Below are 14,996 nucleotides of genomic sequence, written 5' to 3' on the forward strand. Positions count from 1 at the left end.
AAGGATTTTATGTTAAGTCTCATTACCCCATTAAATTCTTCCCTGACTAATATGTGAAATAAAGAAAATGTGTTAAACTCTAGTAAAACTAAGAGTTGTGTTTGAGTCAAGTAAGGGTTATTGGCAAAAATAGTCTCAAGATCCTTTTAAAATATGGTTATATACATTATAGTTGGCATGTTTACATTGTACAGGGAGGTGATCAATGCAATGATATAAATTTGAAACCCATTTAAGTATCTCACCCTTTATAAGCATAAATTGAAAACAGATGGATCATAGTGGCTCTGGTGGGCTGCTCATGGACAGCAGGGGCCTCAGTAGACCTTTCGACTGATCAATACTGCAATGTAGATATGGAATCCACCCAGCTGTGTGTGTCTTCCTGGGGCTATTCAGAGCCAGCATTGGCTGATATCACAAGCATTCCTAAAACCCAATCTGCACTTCTGTGAATGTGAAGTCAGCCAGCAGGCAACGTTTTATTTCTAATTTCCTGTCAGTTCTGGGTAAATGCAATTATTCACCATGCACATGTGGCCTAACATCCAGCAGGGTCCTCCTGAGCACATATACAGCTAGCTGTACGAGCGTGTGTGTGTTTGTTCATGTGTGTGTACATGAACACAGCTAACACTATTTAAACAGCCTATGACATTGAGATATGTTCTTCCCTGCTGTTCCCAGCTGGACTGCCCCAACAAATCTCAGCAATTTTCATTGCTGTAGTCAGTATACTGTTGAGATTGGTGTTCATCCTCCACTTATTATTCTTGCTTGTAAAATTGTATTTTTTCTCTAGATATATGATGGAATTTGAGAACTGTGGAGTAGAACTGATCTTCAAGCTCTGGTCCGTGTAAGTAGTACAGTGAATTATTCTCAGACTTACTCTATTGGTAACTCCTAGCGTCTGATTCAGTTGATCAAACAATCACCAATATGCTAAATAGAAATTACGCTGAAGTTTATTATGCCTCTTTCGACCAAGGTGTTTGTTGTGTCTGGAACATGCAAAATGTACAAGGGGTCAAAGGTGAGTTTCCCTCCCTGCTTGTTTACAGATGCAGCTATTCACTATTGTAGTCAGTGTCACAACAAACACACCACTCACTTCTTTGCTGTAACTTCAAAGCCCACTTAAAATAAGGTTACAGGTAATATAGTCAAATCCACCATGCCTCTGCATTCTTTTAATCACAACATTGAGGACACTTACAATTAAATAAAATAACAACAGCTTTTTGGGCTTTGGATTGACGGAAAGTGTGAGTCAGTCTCATTGAAAATTGAAATATATATAGTCAATTTAAAGATGAGCCCGAACCATGTTCAGTCTCTGTAAGCTTGGAGAGAGTAATTACAGGGGTTCGATTTTTCAAACATGCCTCTTCATGTGCCAAAGGCAGACATCAGAATAGACCCCATCCCATAAACACTCCCTTCCTCACCTGGATACTAGAGAAAAAAATGAAAATACTCACTAAGACATTCAGACTGATACGACACACACACAAACACAGACGTGTGCACACACACATACACTCCCCTACCAGTGCAAAAAAGACTGTGCCAATGAACTTTCACACACAAAGCTGGGAGCAATAGCCATGCATGGGCACTAGGCCAATGCAGAACAGGTAAAGACATCTCAGGCTATCCCCATTGGTCTCCAACTAGGCCACATCAGAGCACCACACTGCCGCACAAGGAGTCCTATTCTATGATGGGATTTCATATTATGTTTTTCATAATCAATGGCAATCTCCTTCACTCTGGCAGAACCAAATAAGCTAAATTGGTCGACCATTTAGTCATTGAGCCATAAGTTCAAATGGTGTCAGCTTCATGTGTGGTCCAGAAAGCAGAATAAGTTCAAAATAAGATAAGTGTTTATGAACAATAGTTGACTCTCAAGACTTGTGTGACCCATATACTGTTGGAGACTGGAAATATGTTTAATGTATGCCCATTCTTTACTTATCATTTGTATTTCTTGTTCAATTGGCCATTAATGACTTCTATCTTGTGCCATCCTAAATGGGCATTGATGTATGACCATTAGATAATATGAAGGACAAGTATGCAAAACAATCCTTTTATATTTATCCCATTTTTCCTTTTCGTACTTAAATGGTAATGCCAATACATAACCAGAATTCTACACTTTGTTCCATGTAAACACAACAGATTGTTTATTGGACATTTCCGTATTCCGTACCTGCTTTTAGCAGAATCACCTCTTGATAGGAGAAGAGTGCTTGTTATGAGCTTGCTTATGTTCAAGAGATCATTTCAGAGGTCACTTGTTATCTTGTAGAATTAATGATGACTAAGTGTTCTACATTAAGTGACCAATTGACCATGGCTTAATATTGCTGGTGGTCTTGTGTACATATCAACACCTCTTTCCGGAAAGGTTATTTAATCTTTGCTGTCAGTTGGACCATTAACACCTCTTTCTCATACATCTATATGACCAATTATCGTGCAGTTTCATAAATGTCTGTCTTAGTTCAAGGCTTGTAAACACTAGCTTGGCATTGGAGGGGTGCCATAGAGTATATTGAACTCCCATCACAAAGAAAACCCAGAAGATTAAATGATTTATAATAATTCATGTGTATGCCATTATTAATTTGTGTGTCAACTGAGACTTGATACACTGTCATACAGATAAATACAAATGATGTTTGTCTGTGGAGATTCATAATCATGAAATCCAAATTTCATCCATTGATTCTGTTAATGGACCCTCTTAATTCAATACACTTGTTGCTGAGTTTCATGTCAACTTTGCTATCCCACTTTCAGGTGTTTAGAGAAGGTGTTGTGTGGTAGAGAAGTAGGCCTACCACCCTCCATTGCTGAAAATAAATCGTTCGTTCTTTCAACTAATTGTGTAATTGTGCTGATTTTGGTCTCAGGAGGCATCTTACATTTGGAACCAAATCCAGCGGTTGGTTAAAGTAAAATTAAAATAAGGTAGACACGTTAACCGTTCATGATGACCTTTGATCTGGTTAGGATTTGTATGTGCCTATTCACGTCTTCCTCCCAATTCTCTGTATTTTATTATTATTTTTACAAAGTATTGGTGAAATAGGACCTTAAAGCTACATTCTGACAACCCTCTATCAGTTCTTAGGCAACAACTCGCCATATCTGGTCGTGCAGGCCTTCTCGGATTGTCTTTTTTGATGCAAATTCTCTGAAAAGCAGAGACATCTAAGAATTAAGCTTGTCTATGTTTACCAGATGAAACATGGAAGCAAATATCCACGCTGATTCCGAGTACACAATATTACTTCATTGCGCACACATTACGCCTTGGAAAGGTTCCATACTACTGAGGAAAATAAATTGGGTCAGGATTTTCTCTCTCGAGCAAAGACCAGGAAGGCCGACTCAGCAAAAGTGGTCTACTGCTATTGCTTAATTGACTTCTCAAATTCTTATGCTGGTTTATGGTCAAAGGACACACATCAATAGTTCTAAATGCGCTCTAAAAGTACAGGCCTATATGCAAAGGAAAATAGTCAAAAAAAAACTTTTCTAATGGGTGATAAGGGTATATGGCTGTCAATGAATACCTTTTGTTGAAAATATGGTATATTTACTGGTAGCACACATTAAGCATTTTTTGGGGGGCGTTATCAATTATCATTCATTCATATCTGATATAACAGTTTATCAGCCAACAGACTCGCAACTTATTTACTCTCCACGTGCGCTCTTTTGGGTTGGTCTTACTTGAGCAAACTGATTGGACACACCTTCGAAAAAGTCCACGCCTACATCGCGCCAAACTCACCACGGGGCGGGGGTTACTTGAAGATAATGCTGTGATTGGCCTAGAATATGAAAATGTAGAACTTTAGCCTACGGGGTTCGTGAGACTTGTACAATGATCACGATACGTGCATTATAAAAACAGTGTCTTTATGAAAGATGAGCACCGACATCCGACAGACTTGCCTCCGACAATCAGTCTATGCTAATAGCCAAGAAGATGCTGCAGCAAGCACTGAAAGCGTCCGGTCGGAGTGCGTCTCCTCTGGTAAAGTATATGGAGAGGTGGGCTGAAATTGCAGCCGGCAAAAAGAATACTAATGTGGACCCGGTTAAGACTTTAAAGGAGATGCCCGGACCATCGGTCGGCAACTTTGCATGGGACCTCTTCGCCAAACGGGGATTGTCTCGCCTTCACCAACTGCAGGTAAAATAGGAATTGTCAACAACAAATTCATCATATTTCCCTTTCACGAAGTACTGACACACAGATGATCACTTATTTCCCACTGTTCATGGATTGCACATAACTCGTATTAACCTTCATTGTACCGCAAGCTTAAGTACACCAGAGACTGTGTACAATGACCAATGTCACAAGGCTTTACTTACACTGTGCTATTCAACCAAAGACAAGTACTCTGAAATGATAAGGAAAGCTCCAAGCTTCAGGCTGTGTTATATTGATTGATTAATTGATTGGTTGCATTTAGTTACAGAACATTGCTTAAACTTAACGACTTTTAGATTATTCCTATATGTTTAATGTATGCACCTCGCTGCCAAAGTAAATTCATGTTTGTGCAAACATTCATGGTGAATAAAATCCCTTCTGATTCTGATTACATTAGGTTCTTCTGCTATATAACCACACATAAAACCAGGAGGGGTTTAAATACAGTAAACCTGAAGGCTCATTTCAATTTTCTTACCTCAACAGTTGATCCCTTGAGCTGTTTGTTAGTCAGTGGACTGGGGTTCCTACTTCAATGACGTTAATATATTCATCAATAAATACGTCAATAATAATCTTAAACATATAATAAATGACACAAACAAATAATTAATTACAAGTATACAACATATTCAATGGGACATAAGAACAGACATGTATTTTTCCTTACAAGTTTATACATCATGTTGTTTTTCTGTTTTCAGTTGGAAAGTGTGCGGCGCTATGGGCCAATGTGGAAGGCCAGTTTTGGGCCCATCCTAACAGTCCATGTTGCTGAGCCAGGGCTCATAGAGCAGGTGTTAAGGCAGGAGGGGCAGCACCCCATGCGCTCTGAACTCTCTTCCTGGAAAGACTACAGGCAACTCAGAGGACATGGCTACGGCCTCTTGACTTCGTAAGTTGTCCCCACTCCACTCCTCCACACCTTTCTTCTACTCTTCAATTATTCCCCTGTCTGGGTCTGTCAGTGCCAGATGGTGAAGATTTTACAAAAGGCTTGAAATTGGAATTCAAACTTACGATCCTACAATTATTTGTTTGCTTACTGTATGCACCAATTGGTTCTGAGTTCACATGGCTGATACATTTTTTGAGTGGTCACAGCATCCGAGCAGCTCGTGAACCCTTTTCCACTGTTGAGCATCCTTGGCCTAACTTCTGACAGAAATCCATCTTAACACCTTTACTGTAGATTCACTTGAAAAGTGGCCAATTCCATCTTTTATTATTCAAAAGTGACTATGATATATACTGATTCATCTAAGTCTCTTGAATTATATGTCCACACAGTGAGGGGGAGGAGTGGCAAGCAGTGCGGAGTCTCCTGGGAAAGCACATGCTGCGGCCACGGGCAGTGGAAGCTTACGATGGAACCCTGAACAACGTTGTCAGTGACCTCATTGCTAAGCTCCGCCTGCGCCGACGCCAAGATCCCAGAGGTCTTGTTACTGACATTGCAAGCGAGTTCTACCGCTTTGGCCTAGAGGGTAAGACATAACACAGTCTGGATTAAGTCCGATTGAAGCTGAAGTAGCGAGCGCAAACCTGATTAGACTTTCCTCTCACCTTCTCATCTTTATCTCTGTGTGTCTTTAGGGATTTCCTCAGTGCTGTTTGAGTCCAGGATCGGTTGCCTGGATCCTGTTGTTCCCACAGAGACAGAGCGTTTCATCCAGTCCATCAACACTATGTTTGTCATGACGCTTCTCACCATGGCGATGCCCAGTTGGTTACACCAGCTGTTCCCCAAGCCCTGGGACACCTTCTGTCAGTGCTGGGACTACATGTTCCAATTTGGTAAGCTGCCATTTTGGATAGTGTAATGCATAGTCTAAATTGATGATGTTTGTACTTTGTCTTTTTTTTTTACTGAAATATAAAAAAATCTAAAAAGCATAGAGCGGGAGATAAACATTAACCAAAGAGTGAGCAATTCCCATTAATAACTCTCAGGCTTGGTGGTAGTCCACCATAATCTGGAAAAACACATTGTTTGTTGCGGTTTACAGTCTGGTGACTCTGTCATTCAGCCTGCTTTCACACAGTGTTGCTGAACTGCATTTTTGAAAATGGAATTAGCATTCTCATCAACTACTCCAGTGCCTACACATATTGCCCTTATTGTTTTATAATGCTTTTGCAGGTCAAGTAGGCACAAGGCTATGTGGGCCACTCATTACCAATAATCTCTGTTTTAATCTGACAAGCATTCTGTTTTTTTCAGTTAATCTCTAAAGACCCCCTTAGGATCCGTCTGGATTCTCACCCTGACCCTTGACCTCTGTCCTTCCAGCTAAAGGTCATATTGACCAGCGTCTTAAGGAGGAAGCAGAAAAGCTGGCTCGAGGAGAGGAGGTGAAGGGACGCTACCTTACTTACTTCCTGTCTCGAACTGGGCTACCTATGAAGGCTATCTACAGTAACATTACAGAGCTTCTCTTGGCCGGGGTAGATACGGTAAGAAAGAGCAGTCTTGTTGCTTTCACCTAAAGATGTATTAAACCATTTCATCAGTCTTCATTGCCCACCTTTTACAAATCTCTTCTTTACAGTTAAATACAGTAAAATATAATGTATAATAGTAAATTAATGACATTGCCCCTCATACTTTTTATCTTTACATCATCATAAAATGGAATCTTCACAGTTAGTTAATCTGCAGCTTTCCTGTGGAGGAGATATTACAGGAATGACCCCTGACCTACTGTTCTGCTGTGCCCGTGTGTCTGTCATTGTGTGCTCAGATCTCCAGCAGCATGTCATGGTCACTGTATGAGCTCTCCCGTCATCCTGATATCCAGAACACTCTCAGGGAGGAGGTGCTGACTGTGCTGGCAGGTCGGAGCATACCTGGGGCTGCAGATGTGGCCCGCATGCCTCTCATGAAAGCAGTGGTCAAGGAGGTGCTAAGGTAAATATAATGACATTGAATAGATAGGTTTAAATCTGAAGTTTTAATACTGAATGGTCTTTGCATGTTAAGAAGGGGAGTCATTCACATTCTGTCCTTGTGGGTAACACAACCATTTGAACACAACATCAACTACAACAAAACTCATTCAGTTAATCAATCAGCCAATTCAAAGATTTGTTATGTGATCATTTATTCAGACTTTATCCTGTTATTCCTGCCAATGCGAGAGTCATCACAGAGAAAGATATCCAGGTCGGCGGTTACAACATCCCTAAAAATGTAAATATTTAGCTAATGTCAAATAATATTCTCCTATAACATGTGTATCATGTTCAGTTCACCATTGCATAAAACAGGCTATTTGGATGATTAATTTCCCATCAAGGAATAACGTATACATTGGAATTAGCCTTAAATGTATATATCAGTTTAATTCCTTCATCACTGATTTCATGAATGTGTCATCTAGACACTGATCACGCTGTGCCACTTTGCAACATCCCGGGACCCTGCAGTGTTCCCAAACCCAGATGCTTTCCAACCCCAGCGCTGGCTAAACCGGGATGCGGGGCATCATCCTTATGCCTCTGTGCCTTTCGGAGTGGGAAAACGCAGCTGCATTGGCCGCCGTATTGCTGAGCTTGAACTCTACCTGGCACTGGCACGGGTGAGTAGACACAACCTTCCTCAATGCCTTCATTGATTACATAAATAGTCATTTGTTTACATCCTTACTCTTCTTCTTAGATTCTGATCCAGTTTGATGTGAAGCCAGACCCAGATGGTGGTGCAGTGAAACCTATGACACGGACACTGCTGGTTCCAGAGAGCGACATCAACCTGCAGTTTATTGAGCGATGACCCACTCAACTGTTGAGTTTTGTGACTGTAGTCAAGAACCTCATTTTTCTCAGAGTCGGACAGCAGTAGAGGAAGGGGGAATCACAGTACACCATGAACAATGTAGCTCGGACCAGAGCACAACTGCAGCCCCCTCTGCCAGAAGACAAGGTCCACGGCTCTCCAGATGCAGGGTTCAGACACACGGCCCAGGTCTGGTTTAAGACTAAGTTGATTCAGTGTAAAGCAGCAGATATTGAATGAAATGTAGAAATGTATTTCCATGCAACATTAAGTTTTTAACATGCAAGCAATGTACTTTTATGCTCTGGTTTCTACAACGGGGAATTATAGTAATTATCTCTGAGTCGTAGGTCAATTTTTAATAAGCAGTACTGAATGGCCACTTTTTTGCACAAATAGACTAGAAGTAAAGGTACGCATGTCTTGAAACTTTACAGGTCAAAATGCATACAACTTTAAACTTGAAAATGCATCAAGATAAAATACTGGCCATGGCATTGGAAGGTATTTGTCCTACTAAATGGTTATGTTGTTTTCTTCTCGGTTAAGTTGAAGCCCTTATTTTCTATTTAGACTTTTAAAATATAGTAAATCATTCCTTAGCTGAAAATATATCCAAAGCATTCATGAACAAGTGTTATCTAAATAGCAGATGTTATCATATCAAGCTCATTGTGTCCTTAAAGATTACATATATCATGGTCAGAAGGTGCATGAAAGGTGCTTAGCAAGAAAGGCAGCTAGTAAGAATATCCCTTGCTGGGTATGCTTACTGTTCTCATATGTGTTTAACCTGTGTTACTGTTAGTTTAGTTTTTTATGAAAATTATGAATTTATATATGAAATGTGCTCATGTGTATTTGTGAATTGTTCTGTCTGTATGATAAAATTGTCTGTTACAGTACATTTCTTTATCCTTGTTCTTTATTCCTGTTAATTTACATTTTGAGATAAATGATAAACCTTTTTCACGTCTACACTAGGTCTTCTAACCGATATCTAGTTGCAGTTGACCTCTGACATTCATATGGACCAATATTTAGACATGCAGTCTGGTGATTCTGAGAAAGCCACTACTGAGTATCACTGTACTCATGAACAAGTCCATGGGGACGTCGTGCTACAGTGCATCTGTTTAGGTCAATAGCTTGCAACACCAAACTGCTCCATACCCATCTTAAATTCTGTCACAATTGACCCACATTGGTTTTTACAAATGTTAGGACTGACAAGAGTTATGCAGCTGGTAATTCACACAACTAATGCATTTCAAGACAGTATTTCAATTTGACTTTTTTAGTACAGCAGTATATAGATAATAAAATAATTTTACAATAAATTTTGCATTAAGCATGCAGAACATGAACATCAAGCTAAATGTTGTTTTACTGTAACACATTTGTTAATACAGTCTGTCCATTGCATAGTGTAAGTTAGAGTAAGAATTATATTCAGCTGTTGTGTCATTGCTTGCTCTTTTCCAGCACTATATATTAACTCTGCAGGATATATGCTTGACAGCAGTTGGGAGGCAGGGTTGGAACTGATCAGAAATGTTAACAGTGAGCCAGAGAGTGTACAATTTTGGAAGAAATTGTGAGGTGTGCTTTTGAAATGTTTATTACCATATCACCTCCAAACCTATTGTTTAAAATAATATCAAACATCCAGATATTTGAAGAAAGCCTAATGTGTGTGCTTCTACAATCTAGGTGATCCTCTGACCTGGCTTAACATATTAGACCTGCGCCTTCTATTAGTAAATTGGAATGCATTATTAATTCCACGTTCTTTCTTACTCAAAACGTCAAGCCATTTACGACTTTTGCATCTTATCTCGTGATAGAGCCTACCAAGTAAAGTTTATACAATGAAACACATTTAACATACAATGTTATGCAGTCGTTCCATCAGCAGGTGTGTTGCACTCCAGGCCTGTCAGTGGCACTGTTTTGCCTAGCTCATCTAGCCATGGCTTGTTTTACGGGGATGAGGAAGAAGATTTACGTCTGTTATTGTTGGATTCGTGCTAGCCAGCTAGCAGTAGATTTATATCAGAAATAACAATTACGTTAGTTCATACCGGCCCAATGCACGTGATTTGAAGCAAGTTGACTAATCACACCGTAAAAGGTAAACGGGGTAAGAAAGAATGATCCATTTAGTTATTTATTATATAGACGATGGCGGCTAGCCTTACCTAGCATCGTATTCTAGATAGATGGGCGACGAACCTCGACAGCAAGCTAGCTATAGCCTAGCTCGTTGGTAATGAAAGTGCACTTGTTAGTATGCTTGGTAACCAGATAACTTGTTCTGGGTGATAAAAATGAACAGTGTGCAAGTGTATTACTGTCTAGGGTATTTTGCCATCGTTACCAACGTCGTGACTACTAGATACTAGGGTAGCTAACAGCGTTAGATAGCCTAGTTAGACTAGCATGGCTAACTGACTTGAAAAACTGGCTTAGCTAGCCTATTCTTCACTTTAGGTTTATATAGTAACATTATTATTTCAGATGCCCATATGTAAATCGCCTCAGATTTAAATTTCTTGCCCCCAACTGCAAACTATACTTGCAATTGTTCCATAAATGACTGAAATTGAACCATGATTGAGTAACTGGAGATCCTTCAAAATATTTGTGCATGTGGTGAACTTCCCTAGTCCAATGTGTAGCTGGAATTAAAGTTATCAATGTATGCTGGGATGTTCTTGTGTCATTTTATTTCCTTTGAAAACATAGAGGGGACCATCTGTGTGAACAGAAATGCAGGCAGGCGCTGCTCCTGGGGTAGGTCCACAAATTGGAGCAGCTGGACCCCAGAGCCGATCAGAGGATGAGGAGTCTATGGGGGTGAAAGATGTTAAAAGAACAGCAACACAAGCATTTGTCTGTGGTGGGGGGGGCGGAGTGCCTAAACGCAGAAGTTCCTCCAGGTTTGATTGTTAACACAGTAACAACGTTACTGTCACATACTTTGACATACAAGCTTTTATTAGTGTATATATAAATATATACATATATATATATATTTTTTAACACATGCCTCTCAAAGATGATAATTGTATAATACAGTACCTATTTTCTGCTCTCAGGTCAATCAAGAGGAAGAAGTTTGACGATGAGTTGGTGGAGAGCAGCCTGGTTAAATCAACGACTAGAATCAAGGGCCCTCCGATTATAGAACCAATTCGCTGCTCTACGAGTGAACCCTCCTCTAATGAGAAGAGAAAGGTATGGACGAGCTTGTGAATCCATAGTGTGAATGGTATGATCATAATGCAGTACAGGGCAGAGCAAGGTTAACAAGAAATATGGCTGTATAGAGAAATAATTAATTTGTTGTTCTTTAATCTATTTAATCAGGTGTCTAAGGCCAGTACTCTCACCCCACCACTCACCATGGTGATAACCCCCCCAGCCATTACCAAAAGGGTAAAGAAAAGCAAGCAGCCTCTACAGATTACTAAAGACCTTGGCCGCTGGAAACCCACTGACGACCTGCTACTTATCAATGCTGTACTACAGGTGCATTGGTGATGTACAAAAGGAACTTATCAGTGTATTCTTTCCAACTCCTTTTTTTTTTTTTTTTTTTTACTTGCTTATTTGACTGTGTGTTTGTGAATGTATGTTAAGACTACAGACCTAACCTCTGTTCACCTCGGAGTGAAGTTCAGCTGTCGGTTCACCTTGAGGGAAATCCAAGAGAGGTGGTACGCTCTTCTCTACGACCCTGTCATCTCAAAGTAAGAAAGCTTTTGACACCTGTTCCTCTGTATTGTTTTGTCTTTTTCTGTAGTTGTGTCACTTCTTTCTCTTGTCTTGCCAGTCACATTTCAATTGCTTACTCACTCAGTCTACTGACTTAATGTTCAGACTGGCATGGCAGGCGATGCGACAGCTCCACCCTGAGGCCATTTCTGCAATCCAGAGTAAAGCTCTCTTCAGTCAGGCCGAGGAGGTTCTGCTGGCAAAAATTGGCTCAGTGAGTGTGACAGGATATCTACCATGATTCAATCAAAAATTGTGTATACTGAGTGCTCTATCCTCACTCAAAGCAAAACGATATTTCTCATTTCGATCTTTCCTAAGCATTTGTTACAAAGTACTGCCTCATGACAGACCTTTCGATGTTTGATTGCATGTTAGTCTAAGCAATTACTGGGACTCGTCATTTTTTCAAGGGCTAGTAATTTTTGTTTCTTTGGGAATGTTAAACTAACTGATTTGACAAGTAAAATATCAATTTCAGACGTACTTAAAAAGCCTTATGTCATGCCCCGAGTCTATTTCTGTTTCACTTGAAGACCAGTCAGCCCAAACTCGAGGTGTTCCAGGAGCTTCTAAGTAAACACCCTAGTGTGTTCTACCCCTCACGCACACCAAAGAGCCTGCTGGTGCATTGGCAGCTACTCAAACAGTACTACCTGCTGGAGGACCAGAGTGGTGAGTTCACACTAGGTACATTTTCTTGACTGTTTGTTTTCAGTCCTTTTATACTGACTACCGTTGTATGATCTATTGCAGTCCAACCTCTCCCTAAAAGTGACCAGGTCCTCAACTTCTCAGATGCTGAACAGATGGTTGACGATGCAAAGCTAAAGTAAGACTTCACTGTAGTACTCTGCAAGTCTGTGAAATAGATATCAGTCATGTTCAGAACCCTCCATTTATCTGATATTCATGTGTGTCTCCTCACACAGGGAGAGTAGGGATGAAGTGCTGGAGCACGGTAAGTCACCTAACGGCCACTTATCGAAATGTATGCTTGTTACATTTTTGAATCTGAGCCGTATTTTTCTTTCTCAATCCCCTCAGAGCTGATGATCTCTGATCGCCATCAGAAAAGGGAGATCAGGCAACTGGAGCAGGAGTTACCACGCTGGCAGGTCTTGGTAGACAGCATCACAGGTGAGAGCACTATGTGGAGAAGCTAAGTTTCACATAGGTGTCACAGAATGTGTTTGTTTTTTTTAAGAGTTTTGTTGTGTTGTTTTTTTTAGGAATGAACTCCCCAGACTTTGACAACCAGACACTAGCAGCGCTTAGAGGACGGATGGTCCGGTATCTCATGAGGTCACGAGAGGTAAGCTGTACCCATACACATAGCATACTATAAATGTACTTTTTTTACCTCTCTTTTTTGGGACATTTTTAACCTAAACTCTATTAAGTAAGGTGAGTGTGGTGCAGGTTTATATTTAAAACCCAATTTTTCCAGATTACTCTGGGCAGGGCCACAAAGGATAAGCAGATAGATGTAGATCTGTCACTGGAAGGACCTGCCTGGAAAATATCAAGAAAACAAGGTGGGCACCGCCTTTTTATTTTATTTATTTTTAAATTTGGGGGTGAGGGGGTTGTCTGTTGTTCTATCTATGGTAGAAGAAAACAGCCAATGCTATAGGGACAGTTAATCATTTGACGTGAGAGCAAGCCAAATGAAAGAGCATCCATTATCTACCGCTGTGTCTTAACTGTCCACATTTCAGTATCTGTTTAAATTAAAGGTCATGCAGGACTAAGTGCTGATAGTGTCTGGTTGTTCAAGCAAGTTTGTAAATGTAGTTTAAGTGCAAACTGAGTCCTGTGATGTTGATCAGTCACAGACTTCAGGAAGTCGTTACAGGCAAGAATTAGAATGACCCTAATAATTTGGCGCGCTTAGTTTTGTACCAAAAAACTTCTGATATTTTAAAGCATTGTATTGTTATTCTATACTACTTAAAGCTGACTGTGCACTTAATTGTCAGTGTATTGTTCCAAACAGCACCAAAAAAAAAATGAAAATATCTTAATGTTCCAGAATTAATGCAGTGCATTGTATATACATATTTGTTTACAGGGATCATTAAGCTGAAAAATAACGGGGACTTCTTCATTGCCAATGACGGACGTAGACCCATCTACATAGACGGCAGACCAGTTCTGTCTGGCAACAAGTGGAAACTTAACAACAACTCAGTAGTGGAGGTGTGTGTAACAGAAGTCACAAAGCCATATGACAGCTAACAATAATACCACTGGTGTTGGTGAAATTATTTTGTCTTAGAATAACAAATACATTTGTTTCTTCTTAGATCGCAGGTCTTCGCTTTGTATTCCTGATCAACCAGGAGCTGATCTCACTCATCAAAGCAGAAGCAGCCAAGATGAACCAGCAATGAGAGCCTCACTTCAGTTGAGGAAGTTAAATGCGGGACACTCGGATGTCTAGGTCCAGCATACTCTTTCATATAGACTAACAGCACACAATGGCCTTCCTGAGACACTGTGTGCCATCACGCCTCATCAGACCTGAAATTAAGAATCCTTGTAGCCATTGCCGCATCAGGGAAGATAATCAGGACACTAACATGGACGTTGAGAACAGAAACAACTTAAAACTTTGGTTTACACAAGTCTTTTGGATGTGTACAGTATTTCAGTAAAACCACACATACACCCATATAATGCTTTCAATTAGCACCAGACTGGGTAATAGTTTTTTTTTTTATGGTTTAGATTGGGATTCAGACCGAGGTCCATTGTGCCTGTGAGATGCACTCCTTTAAGATGGTTAATTTTATCCTTGTAGGATTTTTCAGGTTGTACTAATGCAAGGATAAATTAGTAGATTACAACCAGAATAGATAATTGCTTGTACTGGAAGTGGAATTGTGCGTTTCTGTTTGTGTTGCTTAAGCCAAATCCGTGGACAAGTTTAACCCCACTTTAATTTTGTATTACGGTGTTGAATAAAAAGTGTTTAATTGTATACTTATTTTGCTATATATAATTGTTTTACTGGTTTGTTTGATTTGATTTACTGGCTCGAGTAGCCTATATCTAATTGTAATCAGTTTAAACGTTTGCCGTTACAGTGTGTCGCACATCAGTTATGCTGATAATGGAATTGTCTAGACGTGTGAATTGATAAAATCGGGGAGCTAAACGTTGAGTTCTAAAGATGAAATTGCACTA

General features: G+C 40.0%; 2 protein-coding genes across 5 annotated transcripts; both read left to right on the plus strand.

The window, feature by feature from the left end:
- Positions 1 to 3,994: 3,994 nt before the first annotated feature.
- LOC124470966 (25-hydroxyvitamin D-1 alpha hydroxylase, mitochondrial) lies at positions 3,995 to 8,123 on the plus strand. Its single transcript, XM_047025218.1, has 9 exons — positions 3,995 to 4,219; positions 4,951 to 5,141; positions 5,537 to 5,733; positions 5,843 to 6,043; positions 6,540 to 6,703; positions 6,991 to 7,157; positions 7,358 to 7,439; positions 7,630 to 7,827; positions 7,908 to 8,123. Exons 1-9 carry the CDS (start codon positions 3,995 to 3,997, stop codon positions 8,019 to 8,021), a joined length of 1,539 nt encoding a protein of 512 aa, XP_046881174.1. The 3' UTR covers positions 8,022 to 8,123.
- Positions 8,124 to 10,008: 1,885 nt separating this feature from the next.
- mcrs1 (microspherule protein 1) lies at positions 10,009 to 14,796 on the plus strand. 4 transcript variants are annotated; one of them, XM_047025219.1, is made up of 14 exons: positions 10,009 to 10,167; positions 10,773 to 10,966; positions 11,126 to 11,264; positions 11,397 to 11,558; positions 11,670 to 11,779; positions 11,910 to 12,018; positions 12,341 to 12,479; positions 12,561 to 12,636; positions 12,737 to 12,765; positions 12,852 to 12,944; positions 13,037 to 13,119; positions 13,255 to 13,342; positions 13,879 to 14,006; positions 14,114 to 14,796. In XM_047025219.1, the coding sequence occupies exons 2-14, from the start codon at positions 10,797 to 10,799 to the stop codon at positions 14,198 to 14,200; spliced, it is 1,413 nt and encodes a 470-aa protein (XP_046881175.1). In that variant the 5' UTR covers positions 10,009 to 10,167; positions 10,773 to 10,796; the 3' UTR covers positions 14,201 to 14,796. The 4 variants fall into 4 exon arrangements, with proteins under 4 accessions (XP_046881175.1, XP_046881178.1, XP_046881176.1 ...); XM_047025222.1 differs by having other exon boundaries at positions 10,795 to 10,966; XM_047025220.1 differs by having other exon boundaries at positions 10,009 to 10,158.
- Positions 14,797 to 14,996: the final 200 nt, after the last annotated feature.

Source organism: Hypomesus transpacificus, chromosome 9 (assembly GCF_021917145.1).
Source record: "Hypomesus transpacificus isolate Combined female chromosome 9, fHypTra1, whole genome shotgun sequence".
Taxonomy (NCBI): domain Eukaryota; kingdom Metazoa; phylum Chordata; class Actinopteri; order Osmeriformes; family Osmeridae; genus Hypomesus; species Hypomesus transpacificus.

Bases quoted from the DNA above. Each gene is read 5' to 3' on its own strand.
- LOC124470966 (XM_047025218.1), top strand. From the start codon at position 3,995: ATGCTAATAGCCAAGAAGATGCTGCAGCAAGCACTGAAAGCGTCCGGT. The intron at 5,734-5,842 runs GTAAGACATAAC...GTGTGTCTTTAG, and splicing joins CTACCGCTTTGGCCTAGAGG to GGATTTCCTCAGTGCTGTTT. The intron at 7,158-7,357 runs GTAAATATAATG...TCATTTATTCAG, and splicing joins GTGGTCAAGGAGGTGCTAAG to ACTTTATCCTGTTATTCCTG.
- mcrs1 (XM_047025219.1), top strand. From the start codon at position 10,797: ATGCAGGCAGGCGCTGCTCCTGGGGTAGGTCCACAAATTGGAGCAGCT. The intron at 12,637-12,736 runs GTAAGACTTCAC...CTCCTCACACAG, and splicing joins GTTGACGATGCAAAGCTAAA to GGAGAGTAGGGATGAAGTGC. The intron at 12,766-12,851 runs GTAAGTCACCTA...CAATCCCCTCAG, and splicing joins GGATGAAGTGCTGGAGCACG to AGCTGATGATCTCTGATCGC.